Source organism: Asparagus officinalis, chromosome 4 (genome assembly GCF_001876935.1).
Source record: "Asparagus officinalis chromosome 4, Aspof.V1, whole genome shotgun sequence".
NCBI classification, from domain to species: Eukaryota; Viridiplantae; Streptophyta; class Magnoliopsida; order Asparagales; family Asparagaceae; genus Asparagus; species Asparagus officinalis.
In genome coordinates, this window is record NC_033797.1 from 71,008,594 (window position 1) to 71,023,896 (window position 15,303).

The following is a 15,303-nucleotide window of genomic DNA, read 5'->3' on the forward strand; positions in this document are numbered from 1 at the left end:
CCAAATAAAACTAACAAAAAACAACAATACTAACCTAAGCAACCTCTTGCTTTCCTTCCCTCATTTCTTCGTCTCGACAAGAAAACGAAGATGACAAGCTTAAAGAATCATCTTTTCAGCATTACATTAGTAAGTGCAAACAAAGAATCAGAAACTTTAAGAATCGTCCTTCCAGCATTACATGATTATAGTGTTACAAATAATACTAACCACGACCAAAATTGCAACAGGCGCATTAATCACCACTGTGAAAGAATACATTCATCCTACTGCAGCAATCTGCAGGTCCAAGCATTCGGCTGACAGACTGCAAATTGAGCAGCAGTTGATCATCGAGCACTTGCAATAGCCCTAGGATGAATCCTTACTTTATACTGCTGCTCAAATCTTTCTCTTCTTCAAGGCTTTCCTTTTCTCTTCCCTACCAGAAATCAGAGTGAAAATTCTGTGTTACGTTACAAAAATCTCACAAATTAAATCCAAACAAACATTTTATCTTGCTACTGCAGTATTCTTAAACCTACATATGCATAGAACTGATGCAGCAAGGTCATTATTACCATATAAATTGAAGGAAATTACAGTGTACAACTCAAGTAAATAACTGGATGGGACATTTGACTGCAAAAAAAAAAGTAAAACCTACCCAGTGTAGTAATTCCGGCAGAAGAAAGATGTCTTCTTTTGGAATTATGAGCTAATGCCAACCCATTAGTTGTAAGAATAATTTCACAGAGGATTCTGAATTTGGATACAAATGAGGGTAGGGAGCGGAAAGCTTGAAGTTAACCCAAAAGGAAGGGACAGAGAGGGAAGGGTATGTATTAGAACTCATTGTGTTTGGATAAACAACTAGGGGAAGGGAGGGTATACTATAAATTTGTGTTTAGAGTAGAGAATGAGAAGGGAAGGGTAACTACATTACCACTTTACCTTCCCTTCACGTAAAATTCAATCCTTCCCTCCAAATTTTTCCATTTGGGAGGGTCAAGAAGAGAGAAATTTTAGTTCCTTTTAGATATCCCCTCCCTCTCGCTAATTAAAAGTTGTAAACAAACGTAGTTTTGGGATGGTTAGCTTTATAAATTATAACCTTCATATTCTCTCCCCTTCCCTTTTCCCCTCCCCTCATGTAAAAGCTATACAAAATAATATATAATATGGGTAACTTCATTCATGACGAAATGAGAGAGAACCAAAGGCCTCACCTAGCTTGTGAAATTTCCTCCTTTGAAGGTAACTTCCTTTTCTTCTTCGTTCTGACTGTTGATGAAGGTATCACTTTCCCATTCTTCTTAGTCGCATTATTCTTCAATTTCTTACGTTTTTCCCAAAATTTATACTTGTTAAATTTCTCATTTGTGATACTTTCACCCTTCTCACCATCATCAACGACTGCCACTTGTCTCTTTTTCAGTGGAACAAAGGACTTAGTTCCTGCTTGTTTTGATTTGCTTTGCTTCTCCAACTGTGACAGATTTAAAATAATAATAATGATAACTTGCCAAATTAGATCCAAAACCACCAACATATCAGCATTTTTTAAAGAGAAAAAAATGCAAATTGTGATAGAGCACATCAATACCTTCCCTTCCTCTTTTGTGGCGCCCTTGATATTTTCCTTTCTGCCATCCTTTTTCTCGAGTTCCATCTTTTTAACTTTTACAATTGGGATGTTTGTTTGAGCATCCACAGTGTCATCAATAGCTTCTGCTTGCTCCGTCTTTTCTGCTCGTTTAGAAGGTTCAGATACCACCGGTTTGGTATTGCTCATCTTCTTTAGCTGTAGATCACAAATCATGAAAGCATAACCAATCACCATTATTCACTTTCAGCTAAATATTGAATAAAGAAACGGAATTTAAAAATTATCTGTTGCATAATTGCAAACAAATGTTCACCTTAGCAACAAAAAATCCATCCATGTTATTTACATGGGGATAAAACCTCCTTGTTTTTTCCAAGGAGGGATGGAATCGGTGCTCTCTATAGCGTATAAACCTGGATAATCAAAAAAATAAGTAAGAAAATTATGGAAGACTTAAGAGAGCTAAGTTTGAGATTTAACATACCCTGGGCGACCAAAATCTAGACCACATGGCACAAGCTTTACATCTCTCTTCTTTAGAGCATAATCAATAATTGCCTCATTCTAGAATATAAACATATAAAGGGTCAAAGATTACGCATGAACTGAAGTTATATCACCTTAGATGCCAACTCAAAAAACAAACCTCAGGGATCATCATGGAGCATGTTGAGTAAACTATGTATCCTCCAGATTTAGAATTAGCATCTACCAAGTCGATTGCTGCTAAAATAAGTTGCTGCAAGGGGGCATCATTGCACGTTCAAACAATAATAATATAGTAATCTACCTAAAGTATAAGAGAGTAGGAAGTAGGAACTTCATTTTCCCAAAAATAAATTATACAAGTAAATGGAAATAAATCAAGGCCATGGTGATAACCAGACAGTTTTAATACTCACGGGAGTCCAACAAAGAGCTAAGGTACTTTGGCTGCTGAAGTCAATCATGATTAAAGATAAAGAGGAATCCAATAAAAGATTCAACTGATGGTGAAGACAACACAACAAGCTTGGGTAAATAATGAGAACAAGTGTTTTTCAGACAACAGTTTTATCTGATCTCTGTTAAGAATAAAAAAACAAGTACATTCCGAGCACAATAATTAGAGCTCTACAGTGGTCAAACGTTACAAATTCCCGGAGTAACAGCAGATATCCCAAGAGGCATAATACAAGAAGTCACTTCACAAAACCTTGTTACCTATGCAGTGCAATGTTAGCAATCTTCAGTATATTAAATTGTCTACCTATACATGACAATGCAATGTCTGATTTACAAACAGGAAATGATAAGAATCACATCAATCCCTCTTTGCATGACATAGTCATGATGGCACATTACAGTACAGCTAACCACATCCCTATTACCATATGTCAGTTTCACAAAAATTTTATGTCCATACTATGCATGAAACAAACAACATAAAGTAATACCAAATCAACAATCCTAAAGCAGAATTCCACGCATAATAGGAGATTATAGCCATTGTTTCAAATAGCAGCCAATAGCGGCGCTATTGCAGCGCATATAGCGGTAGCAGAGCCATTATAGCCATTGTTTCAAATAGCAGCCAATAGCGGCGCTATTGCAGCGCATATAGCGGTAGCAGAGCCAACCACTACAATTTCATTGATTGCAGTAATCAATAGCGTTCGTGAGCGCTTTCACTTGCCAAAGGGCTCGAAAGCGCGAAATAATGGCAAATAGCGCTCTATGCTTAGAGACTTCATATTTATGTCAAGTTTCAAATGGTTAATACAATTATGTTGCTACTAATTAATGGTTTTCTATTGTTGAGAATTTGTCTATTAGAGACTTAAAAGTTAAAAGAATGGGACAAATAACAGTCTTTTTGATAAACATGTACAGTTTTTCATTCTGTACAGTACTTTTGTTAATATTATGTGATTGTTACACATCTATTTCATGCTTAGGATCTCTATAAATCATCAAATATGCATTTGTAGATTTTTAGAATTTTCTTTAATTTTTATTTTTTTAATACTTATACATATTTAAATTGGACCACTATTTGACTTTGCGCTTTTTGCCACTATTTTGCGGCTATAGCCCCAAATAGTCTTAGCGGTGCCTCGCCGCTACATGCCATCAGTAACCTTGATTATAGCATGTTTTCAAGATATTATCAGTAAACAAGTTCATGAAATTGAGTAAAACAAGAAAAAAATCTCATCATCACCAAGGTTCAAGAACTATACAGTTTAAATGCAACAACGTTACATCAGCTCATAAAAGAGAAATTACCTTTTGAACAAAAGCACAGTTCTGTAAATCCTCAAGGGTCTTTGAGGTTTTAACATTTTGATCTTTCCATATAGTCTTGAAAAGAGTAAAAAGAATCAGAACAACTCATTAGGCTAATATAATGGATGATATATAGAAACAGATTTAAAAAACACCAAACTGAGAAAATTTGAATTGAGATATTCAACATACCCCAGTACCACTGCAGGGAGCATCCAGCAATACTCTATCAACAGAATTTAATCCCAGGACTTTAGGTAGCTGAAAGCATAAGACACAAGAGTTAATAATAATGCCAGAACTCTTAATTAGTCACACCTATATCACTTACATCCAGTCTAAACTTCCAGCAATTAACTGCACCAGAATAATAAGAAATGGATGCAGAAGCATGCAGATAAATACAAGCCAAACAGAACACAACTAGCTAATAGATGAAACCTGTGTTACTAAAAGCTCAATTCATTTATAGAAATCAGCAACCAAAAGGTAATCCCAAGCAAGTATATACTTCTGGCAAGAAATATTCATGATTTTTGCCAACAATCACAAGCAAACAATGCGTCCGGATGTCAAAAGAATAGGATCCATAAAAAAAAAGAAATTCTTTAAATACGAAATTGTGTCATTTCCTTCAAAAGAAAAAAGAACAAATGGCCATCAAGAGGAGAGAACATTTCACTTGCCAACAGTCAAGATCGATCTTCATAGGAGGAACTGACTACCCCTATAATTATCTAATCCTTTTTCTTTTTTTTCTTTTTTTAAAAAAATTGATGGAATACAGTTATCTAAGCTTTTGGTAATCCAATAGCAAAAGATCTAAGGAGAAAACATGGCATCCACTACTTATAAGAGAGGGGGTGGCTCAGAGATTCATGCTCTCAGCATAGCTGCTCAGGGTACAAGTTGAGTCAATAACTATCAAATAGGTTTTCATTCAAAAGAAAAAAAAAATCATCAAATAGTACTGCATTTAATCTACTCGATAACATCAGATTTGGAAGATCATTTAACGGAATTTTTTTCTTTCCTTTTTTTTGTTCATATATTAAAGGAATCAAATGAGTATTCACACATTTAATTTTTTAATTAAAAATACTTGTCTACTCTTAATTCAATGATTTGTATGCTGTGCACACATATTATGTGACATTTCAATTGCTCTTGCATCTGTTATCAAGATTTTAAACATATGTAGATTTAGAGACTCGGTTTCCCTCACTCCGTCGCAGATAATAGTTCTTGAACTGAAAATTTAACGTGAATATTGAAATTAAGGATCTAATTCAAATACTATACAAGATAATTAAAATTTCCAAAGACAATTTTAAAAAATATTGAGAATCAAATTCTTTACACAAAGGGAAATATCTCTTTAATCGAGTAATTAATGTTGATAAACTAAAAATCTTATACCAAATCAATTATAAATATATTTTAATGGGGAAATGCATACAAACTCCCAGAAGAAAATTTGAATTCATTTTGAAGATCATTAAAAAAATACAGTATGGAAACCCAAACTTCGACTATGTTTCAGCCATAATAGTTGCATACATTAGATAAACAATAATTAAAGCAGAAGAACAATATCAATCAGTTTAGTGCTCAGTTAAAGTGGTGTGTCCAATGGTTTAGTATAGCAACGTTTAGAATTTTAGTAATCCAATAGCAAACACTAGAACCAGGAAAAATTAATAACCAAGTTAGCAACTCACCTCCTTCCCATCATAGTTGCATATTACAGTATTTGTCACGCCCATCCGATGAATATTTGCAGTTAGTGACTTGAGCCTTGGTTCCTTAAATTCATTTGCATAAATTATACCTACACGATTAGACAAGTTAAAAAATATATTAAACATTGAAGAAATAAGATAAATAAATAAAATAGTCTTAAGGAAAGATTATCAACAAAAAATTTCAATATTTATTTGCAGAGAGATTGTGGGAATTATTAAAACTTGTCTTTTGATAAATAGACGAACTATGTAGAAGACAAAACGACTGGAACCCTGTATGTAAAATCAATATGAAAAATATATGAATTAGGTAAGGAAAAAAAGAAGGTTGTGAAGCTACATTGCGTTTGACGAGGATGTATTAGTATCAGGTCATATCGGATACTTGAGGGGTATGTTTGATATTCCTTTTGATCCAATCTAAATTTCGTAGAGTATTTAAGATGTGTTGAAACTATGTCAGAGATTTCTCCACGACTAAGGATTGAATGACAGGTTCACAATTCTACTTGATTTAAAGATACGAATGCATTTATGTTGTGTCCACTATCTCAGTATGAAATATTAGTAAGTGATGTTATTGTTTACGACTTTACGCAACTATTGACTTATATTGAAACACCACATAGCTCTGAAGTTTGTGCTCCTCTAATCATTAGCATAATCAATCAATATTTAACAATAGAGCACGCACATGTATAACATAAATTGTCATATTCATAAACAGATATGCATCCCAAATTTTTCAAGAATTATTTAAGTTGAAAGCAAAAAAATACAACTAAAAAATTCTAATAAAATCTATTAAAATACCTAAAACCTTGTATAAAATTTATTCATAAATTTATGCTTCGAAGAATATTGTGTAAACAAAAAACAGACTATTAAAGATATTCATTAATATCGTCAGTAACCCTTTAGAAGCCCTTTTACCCCTATGCCTAAATCACCTTACCTCTATTAATAAGAATAAGGTGATAACTTCTAAAATAATCTGATAATAGATAATCAACAAAAGCAGGACATCTTTGTCATAACGGAATTATAACTTGGAGACGAGCAAGCAATCAAGTTTGCCAAAATGAATATACCAGTATTTTTCATAAGAGCAGCGATATATGTCGTTTTTCCACCTGGAGCAGACCTATAGAAACATAAATAATATTAGAGTGGCATGCAAGTAATATATCAATTAATTTCAATAATATGATAAAAGTATTTTAAAAAAGAAATGGTCCAAATGTGAGTGTTAGTGACAACGACTGGCAAGAAGGTGGTTTATCCTTGCACCTTTAATCTAGAGTAGGCGTCCAATTGGCTTGGGTATAGCACTAGGGATCGGGTTGTCTTGTGTATGTCAAACACCTACACAACTCAAATTTATCGTCAAGGATCTTCAACCATGTCTAACATGCTTAAAAACCAGGCTACTCGTATCCGATATCGGTACCAGCAGATTGATCAAAACTTCAGAAAATGGATCGGTGATAAAAATCAAGTCTATAACGGCCTTCAACAGTGAGAAAATGTGTTTTGATACTCTTACCACTAAGACAATAGTCTTCTGTGATCGAGCAATAGTTTATATTCTATTTATCTACAACCTACTATTTGATTATAATAGTGAAATTTAACTTTCACATCTAATGTGGGAATAAGCACCTATCATATCCACCTAACTTTACACAGCCAAAACGATATGAATTTAGATACTTGACCTCTAAAATAATGACTTATTTAACTCTTTTAACTCTTCTTACTTCCAATATGGAAGTGTAAATGGTAATAGATGCTTTGAATCTGCTGGATCAATTAAAAAAAGCACAGTAAGCATGTGACTGAAAATTCTTACGCCATATCGACAATCCGCTCCTTCTCCTGCGGAGCAAGTGCCATCACAGGTATGAAAGAGCTTGCACCTTGCAGCTGCAGATCGATATAAAATAAAAAAATAATAAGCAAATTACAAGAATTCAAACTAGAAAGCCCCCAACTGACTAGATAAAAGTGATAACAAAATATGTATAACAGTTTAATACCATGTAATGCCCAGCCATATACTCAGGGGTTGCACCAATAGGAACTTGGGACTCATACACCACTAACCCAACCTGTCATTTATATTTTAAACAGGTGCTGTTATATCCTCCAACAGTTGAAACCAATTACCAACATCAGACTGAAGAAAGCGTCAAAATTTTTACCTTTGACCACTTGCCTATAGGATCAAGGTTAACTCCTCTATTTATCAGGACGCCAGCCAGATCCCTTCTCCGAGTCTATAACCAACAACAAAATTAGTCAAAAAGACAGATAGACATTCACTAGCCTTGATTACTAGAAGAGATCACATATAATCTAGAAAAGATTCAGCAATATTTAGAATATATTGCAATTATTAAGCAGAAATAATGCATGTGCACATTGATGTGAATGCCAGATTAAAACACGAAATAAGCAAAACATATCAAATAGGTATCAGCGTAACCTAACCTGTTCTCAACAATACATGACTGAGATAGCTATTGGTACCTTTAAAGTGTTTGTTCGCAAGCATTCAGGTCGACTCTTCTCCATAGCTTCCAGGAGTTCAACAAGCTCCGCAGCTGGAAACATCTGGAAAAGATACAGGTGATGACAAAGTTGGAAAAAGTTGATATCGGCAAGAATCTGGAACAAACCTAATCACTATATTGAACAATACCTCAACAAGAGCCCCAATGAGAAAATCATTGTAGCCATAATAAGAACCCAGGTCCACCTTTAGCTGCTCCACGTAATCCTTCTGTGAAGCACCATCATGTCTCAATTTTTTGAAATTTGAGAGCACATTAACAACTGATAGAAGGGAATCCATAATATCCATTAGTAACAAATTCTATACAAGAACTAAGGATTTAGAAAGAACAAAAACAAACAAACTTTTCATGTTTTAGGGGAGGAGATTTAAAGATGTCAAGAATAGCTCAAAGTATTGAGGACGTTTGTACATACTCTCTTTTATTCTGCGCTGGAGTTTTGAGAGGTTCGGAGGTTGATGTGCCTCTTCTTCGAGTTCCTGTCATGTCACAATAGTCAAATCAGTGGGAAAAAACATCCAAAAACTTTTCTAAGTCATTTCTTATGCCAATGTCACGAGGCCTATTCGGAAGTTTATAAGCACGATACATCAATCAGGACATGTTTTCACACTACCATTATTATAGTCTTTTCAAAGTTTGACCTTGTTACCATATAATACCAGTAAATAGTTGCCTTCTTCATCAGCAAATATCACTTTCAATTTATAGATTTAATTCTGAAAATTCTGAAAATTCTTTGTCAAATTTCTAGAAGATACACTGATATTCAAACAAAGAGGATACAGTTTAGTGACAGAACGAAAAAAAAACAACTGAAGGGCATTCTACATCGAATAGTTAAGTGCACAAGACTCTTTCAATTTCCTAAATTTCAGGTTGTTGTCCCATTAAGTTCCCCATAAAGATGAAAACAATTTGAGCTTCCAACTGTACAAATAAGTATAACCAAACAAATACTTGGTAATAAACTCATAAACTTGCAAGAAATTCAGTATCCAACATTACTACAGAAAAAAGATATAGTCAAGGAATATAATCACCATCTTTAGTACATAATTTCAATGAACCGTGTTCCTTATGTATGTTGTACTTCAATTTTTTGTTTGTTTGCACAAGACTACAGCAGCTTCTTAATATATAGATGAAAAAAATGGCTTATCTTTTAGCATGAAAGACTAATCTAACAACTTCAAAACTAAACACTTCACCCTTAAAACAGATTGCAATAAAAAATAACAGAACTTGAAACACAAACAAACACTGAGCACTAAGAATACAAAAAACATGAAAGAAATTAACAAAAGATTACCTCTTCTGTAGGCAATCTGAACTCGTCAAACTCTTCCTTTATATTCAACCTCAATTCCTCCTCCGCTTCCTCTTCCACTTTCGCCTTGTCCTCGTCAATCGCTCGAGACTTGACCTCTAAATCGCTCTCATCCGATTCCGACCCAGAGTACCCCATCTCCTCTACACAAATCCAATAAAGAAGACTAAATTTAGCCCTGATTCAAACCTAGAATATCAATTCAACATAAAGATCACCAAAATGGGAGCGGATTGAGACCATCGCCGTTGTCCTTAAGAAAATCGTCGGTGAAAGCATCGCCATCGTCGGAAGAGGTATCGGATCCGGATCCATCGTCATCGGAAAAGGCGTCGGATCCTTCGTCATCGGAATCTGATGGCTGGCTTTGCTCTTCTTCGTCCTCGATATCTGATTCCTGCTCCTCTACTTCTTCTTCGATATGGAGGGGCTCTGGAGAGGGATCCTTCTTGTTCTTCTTCAAATTAGGGTTTTGAGATTTGGATCCCTTTTGATTTTTCTTCGCAGCCATTTGGAGAAGCGAGAGAACGAAGAAAGAGGACGAGTTACTGAGAGGAGAGAGATAAACCCTAGGGTTTATGGTCTTTTCGACGGTTCCGCGCTTCTTGACTCCAATAAGGTAACGGGTTACATCGGGTCGAATCTTTAACGGGTGCACATATGGTCCATTACAAACACGTGGATAATGACGCGAGAATTTTACGACCCATTTGAGAATCCGAAGCCAGATAACTTATTGCATTTACATTTAACATTCACACAAAAAAAAAGTAAAAAAAACTCTACGTTACAATTTCATCTTGAGTTTTTTTTTAATGCCTAGCGATATTAGTTACGTTTGTTAGTCTAAGTGTGTAGACCCAAAGTTGAATCAAAAAGACGAAGAAAACAGGATTGACGCGGGTTGATCGACCGACGAGGTGGATCCGGTCGACCATGACGCTTGCAGGAAACTGAAAAGAAATCCTCACTCTGTCCGGTCGACCGCGAGAGCTGATCCGGTCGACCGCAAACGTGCACCAAACTCATGTAGGAAGTTGGCGCTCTGGCCAGTCGACCATGGAACATGATCCGGTCGACCGGAGTCGGGTTTTCTTGTTTCCAAATCTGTTCAGGATTCTGTTTTGATCTGGGATCCTATATATACCTAAACGTTTTTAGGGTTTGTAGTGCATCAAAAAGAGAGTTTTTGAGAGGATTCTTCAGAGAAATCTCAGAGAGATTAAACCCTAATTTGCGAGCTTGTAATCTTTTTTCAAGTTAATCAAAGAATTGTGTGGTGTGGCTCCCGAGGACGTAGGCACGTTGCCGAACCTTATTAAATCTGGTATGTTCTTTATTGTTTACTTTCCTGCAAGTTTTATCTTTTATTTGCGGTGATTTTCCTACTTTCCTACTCTCAAACACAAGGTCCGGACACGTGAACTCTGATACCGACACGAGGATATGATAGGTGATTTTCCTACTTTCCTGCAAGTTTTTAGAGTTCTTTTTTATTTTTTTGTGTGAATGTTAAATGTAAATGCAATAAGTTACCTGGCTTCGGATTCTCAAATGGGTCGTAAAATTCTCGCGTCATTATCCACGTGTTTGTAATGGACCATATGTGCACCCGTTAAAGATCCAACCCGATGTAACCCGTTACCCTATTGGAGTTAAGAAGCACGGAACCGTCGAAAAGACCATAAACCCTAGGGTTTATCTCTCTCCTCTCAGTAACGCGCCCTCTTTCTTCGTTCTCTCGCTTCTCCAAATGGCTACGAAGAAAAATCAAAAGGGATCCAAATCTCAAAACCCTAATTTGAAGAAGAAGAACAAGAAGGATCCCTCTCCAGAGCCCCTCCATATCGAAGAAGAAGTAGAGGAGCAGGAATCAGATATCGAGGACGAAGAAGAGCAAAGCCAGCCATCAGATTCCGATGACGAAGGATCCGACGCCTTTTCCGATGACGATGGATCCGGATCCGATGCCTCTTCCGACGATGGCGATGCTTTCACCGACGATTTTCTTAAGGACAACGGCGATGGTCTCAATCCGCTCCCATTTTGGTGATCTTTATGTTGAATTGGTATTCTAGGTTTGAATTGGTGATCTTTATGTTGAATTGGCATCCTAAAAAATACGGTATGGAAACATTTTGTGGAGCTCGAGGAGGCTGTCACACACAACGTGCAACGGATTATTATTTTATAATATGTAATTTTTATGAAGATGAAGGGATAAGTTTAGATCTAATTTATTCATAACAATAAAATCAAGTTAGAGGTGTGTTTAGTCCATTTCATATTAACTAACTGCGAAGAACTTATCCTGTCAACATTCAACAATAAGCTCGACAATTTTGAATTGCATGAAATATTAGCTCTTTGACTTAACAATTTTAGTACTTAGTAACTGACCACGTATAAATTACTTAAGTTTCTATATAGTAACGAAAGTAAAAGATCAAATTAACCAAAAGGATTTAATTATTAAGAGTCTTGCTACAAACTTGCTAGGAAATAGAATGGTATCTATATCTACTACAAGTCCATTATGGAAGCCAAAGAAAGCAATAACCCTAAGTGCAATTTCTAATTTGTGAATTTATTGGTTATTTATCATATGCTAGCATTGTATCATGCTCAAATGTATGTTGGCTATCTAGTTCTTCTATGAAAATAATTTTGAACATGCAAATTGCAATTAAATTTTGTGTCTATTATTAATCAATTTTTCTAAATAAATTATTTTTCTCACCAACTATTTTTATTTATATATATTGTCAAATGAAAACAATTTCATAATATTAAAACACATTTTCTTTATACTTAACGCACATGCTAATTATATCAAGAAAAAAATATAAATGCTAAATGCACCATTTTTCTTTCGTAATTTCTGATATTTCACTCTCATATGTGAGTCTTATATGGGACTGTGGGTTCATTTACAATAACGAATAAAATCAGTGAGCCTAAATACCCCAATAATGAGGACTGGGCTCGGGGTTATTCGATCGTCTGTGCATCGAAATGAATAGATCAAAAAATCAAATCCAGACTTTTCAGGATGGATTGGGCCCTAGGCAGTAAAAGAAAGTTACCGTTGATTTGACTTGGGAAAAAGTGAGATAACAAAGAATTCATTTCGTGGGGCCCGAGACACGTGAACTCTGATACCGATATATAATTTTACTAGGGGTGGAAACGAATCGAATCTGAACAAATAGCGTCTTATTCGAATTCGGCTCAAATAGCACTATTCGTGTTCGAATTCGACTAGAATAATAGTCAGAATTCAAATTCACTTCGTTTAGTTGTGTACGTGTTCGGTAACTATTCGCGAACATTCGATCAACAATATTTCATGGTTTTGATATCAAGTTATCCATCAACTATTCGATATCTATTCGCCAAATATTTGAAAATTAATATATTTGGAATCTACAACAATATAACAATTACCAAGTTACGAACTTACCCAGTAGGTCAGTATCACATTACTATTCGAATTCAACTCGAATAGTACATAAGTCAACACGCATCATGTTATAAAAAAATCGTTTTCAATTGCATAAAAATCAAAATAGAATATAAACACTAATCTTCACACTGAAGCAAGACCCAAATATCTTGATTTCCCATCATAAAATCATAGGTCATGAACGATTTTTAACATTAAATGATGTTGACGAATTTTAACAAAGTGGTCCCTAATAATGGATACCTGAACATCAAGCTCCAATGAGAGTTTTTTGCTCCAAATCTTTCCCAGATGACATTGTCTCTGGTTATATAAGTTCTTTTTTTATCATAGGACATAATTTATGGATTTTATGTGGAAGCTGATCTCCATTAGTTGAGTTTATTTTTACAGGGTGACATCTTTAATAAGTAATTCATAAATGTCTCTTCGATTTTCTCCCATCTGTTTCTTTGTCATTGAGATTTCTTATTTTCCTTTCAGGTGCTTCTTCTTTGGTGATACATCTTCAAAATGAGATCCCAATGCTTACTTCGATTGTACCTTCAGCTTATACGATTACTTTCTTAAGGAATACTCAGTTGAAGCGCACCTAACCGCCCAATCACGAAATCCACATTCATCAATGTGATATTTGTTATCTGAGGACAAAGTTGTAGCTTTATTTATCATACAAAGCACACAACTTCTCTCAAGTTCAGAACTTCTAAAGATACTACTAGCACACAATGATTTATATCACTTACCTAACTGCCCAGTCACTTAAGCATACTAATGACTCCTATTGTTAAGGTCGAGCAAATCAAATGACCATCAGAGCATCATTGATAACTAATGGTACCACTAATGATTTACGTCACTTGCCACAGAGAAAAACATTGAGCCGGATTATTAGGTAGTAAAGAAAGATGAGAGTTCACCTCTGACGATTAAATGAAGCCGATTGAAATTACAGATCCGCAAGGGATGAGATCAGATCTTGTGCAAAATTATCTGTAAAAGGCATAAAGAAGTAACCTTTAGCAATTAGTATAAATTAAAAATCAAAAATAATGGTAACTTTAAGCTTCAACCAACTTACATTTTGATGACTCGAGAGGGACAGTCGAGGGAGGAGTAAACTACGATCTTCGAGGGACGACGAGCTTCAAGGGATGACGAGCTTCGAGGGAGGAGTCGGCGACGGGAGGAGTCGGCGACGAGATTCGAGGGACGACGAGCTTCGAGGGACGAGTGAACGACCAGCTTCGAGGGAGAACAGCGAAAACCCGAGCCCTAGAATCAACTTGGAATCAGATCTGAAGGAGGAGAGAGAGGAGAGTCTATTTGGAGTCAGATCTGAAGGAGGAGGCTGAAACAGGAGAAAAAGTGAAAACCCTAGGCTTAGAACCCACTCTTACCTATTTATAGGGGTGACATATTCGTAAATAAAAATTTACACAAGTAAATTTGCAATAAGTTCAAGGACTAAAATGCAAAAACTAATCGAATATTAGTTGTGAAAGGAAGTAGGATTTACAATTTCTTGTAACTAATTTGGTTGCACTAAATTCGTCTAAGTCCTTGCATTAGTGAAATTTAAAAATAATTATTTGTCCCCCGTGTTATTTAATTCCAGTTTAAAATGTAAATGTTGTTACGTTCACAAAATTTAAGCAAAACGTATAATTTGCAATGAAAAATACACTCGACAACAAAAAGGTAGATCTAATTAATATTTCTTCATAATCACATCCCCGTTGCTATGCAAGAACGTCATTATTGTTTCTTTATGTTATCTTTTGCTTAGATTATTCTATAGTATTGGTTCTCTAATAAATAATCTTACAATTATTATCTTTTTGTGTTTTCTTTGTTTTTTCTCTTATTTATTTGGCCAACGGATCTTATTTTAAGTGGTAGGAATTGCTAAAATTATTAATATTCTGCAGGGGACCCTCGTGAAAACTAGAAGAGATAATTTGGAGCGAATTTTAATTTACATATACCTGATTGATGAATTTGTTAGCTTTGCTTGTTGAATCAACATTGAGTAAATTTGTCTGGGATTTCTCAAGCTGTAGGTAGTGATGGTTATCTAAATCATACACAGATGAAAATAAATCTACCCATATTCATTATTGTTTATTTCTGGTGTTAGCTTTGTTGGGTTTCGTGTAAATTTGACTTCGGATTTTCCTTTATGTTATTTTCCGCTTAGATTAATGATTTAATGTTCTTTAGTATTGGTTCGGTTATACATATTCTCACGATTATATTCCATTCTGCAATACACAAATCGCGCCCTTACACACTGTCGTTTGTCTTCTCTCGTTTTTCAACGTTTT

General features: G+C 35.1%; 2 protein-coding genes across 3 annotated transcripts; one reads left to right on the top strand and one right to left on the bottom strand.

Moving 5' to 3' along the window:
- LOC109837694 (probable 28S rRNA (cytosine(4447)-C(5))-methyltransferase) lies at positions 31–14,353 on the bottom strand. 2 transcript variants are annotated; one of them, XM_020406025.1, is made up of 19 exons: positions 14,058–14,353; positions 13,897–13,969; positions 9,493–9,653; positions 8,596–8,659; positions 8,306–8,439; positions 8,134–8,217; positions 7,806–7,880; positions 7,641–7,712; positions 7,454–7,527; positions 6,693–6,745; positions 5,578–5,687; positions 4,049–4,117; positions 3,857–3,931; positions 2,235–2,327; positions 2,073–2,152; positions 1,902–2,001; positions 1,586–1,783; positions 1,209–1,468; positions 31–421 (listed from the first exon to the last, which is right to left on the bottom strand). In XM_020406025.1, the coding sequence occupies exons 3-19, from the start codon at positions 9,646–9,648 to the stop codon at positions 382–384; spliced, it is 1,737 nt and encodes a 578-aa protein (XP_020261614.1). In that variant the 5' UTR covers positions 9,649–9,653; positions 13,897–13,969; positions 14,058–14,353; the 3' UTR covers positions 31–381. The 2 variants fall into 2 exon arrangements, with proteins under 2 accessions (XP_020261614.1, XP_020261615.1); XM_020406026.1 differs by lacking the exon at positions 3,857–3,931 and having other exon boundaries at positions 14,058–14,352.
- LOC109838898 (glutamic acid-rich protein-like) lies at positions 11,264–13,572 on the top strand. Its single transcript, XM_020407326.1, has 2 exons — positions 11,264–11,537; positions 13,460–13,572. Exons 1-2 carry the CDS (start codon positions 11,264–11,266, stop codon positions 13,570–13,572), a joined length of 387 nt encoding a protein of 128 aa, XP_020262915.1.

Excerpts from the sequence above, each read along its gene's own strand:
- LOC109838898 (XM_020407326.1), top strand. The coding sequence starts at position 11,264 with ATGGCTACGAAGAAAAATCAAAAGGGATCCAAATCTCAAAACCCTAAT. Across the intron at positions 11,538-13,459 it reads TCTTAAGGACAACGGCGATG|GTGCTTCTTCTTTGGTGATA; the intron begins GTCTCAATCCGC and ends TTTTCCTTTCAG.
- LOC109837694 (XM_020406025.1), bottom strand. The coding sequence starts at position 9,648 with ATGGGGTACTCTGGGTCGGAATCGGATGAGAGCGATTTAGAGGTCAAG. Across the intron at positions 8,440-8,595 it reads CCAGCGCAGAATAAAAGAGA|TTGTTAATGTGCTCTCAAAT; the intron begins GTATGTACAAAC and ends CCCTTCTATCAG. Across the intron at positions 2,153-2,234 it reads GCTCCATGATGATCCCTGAG|AATGAGGCAATTATTGATTA; the intron begins GTTTGTTTTTTG and ends TTTATATTCTAG.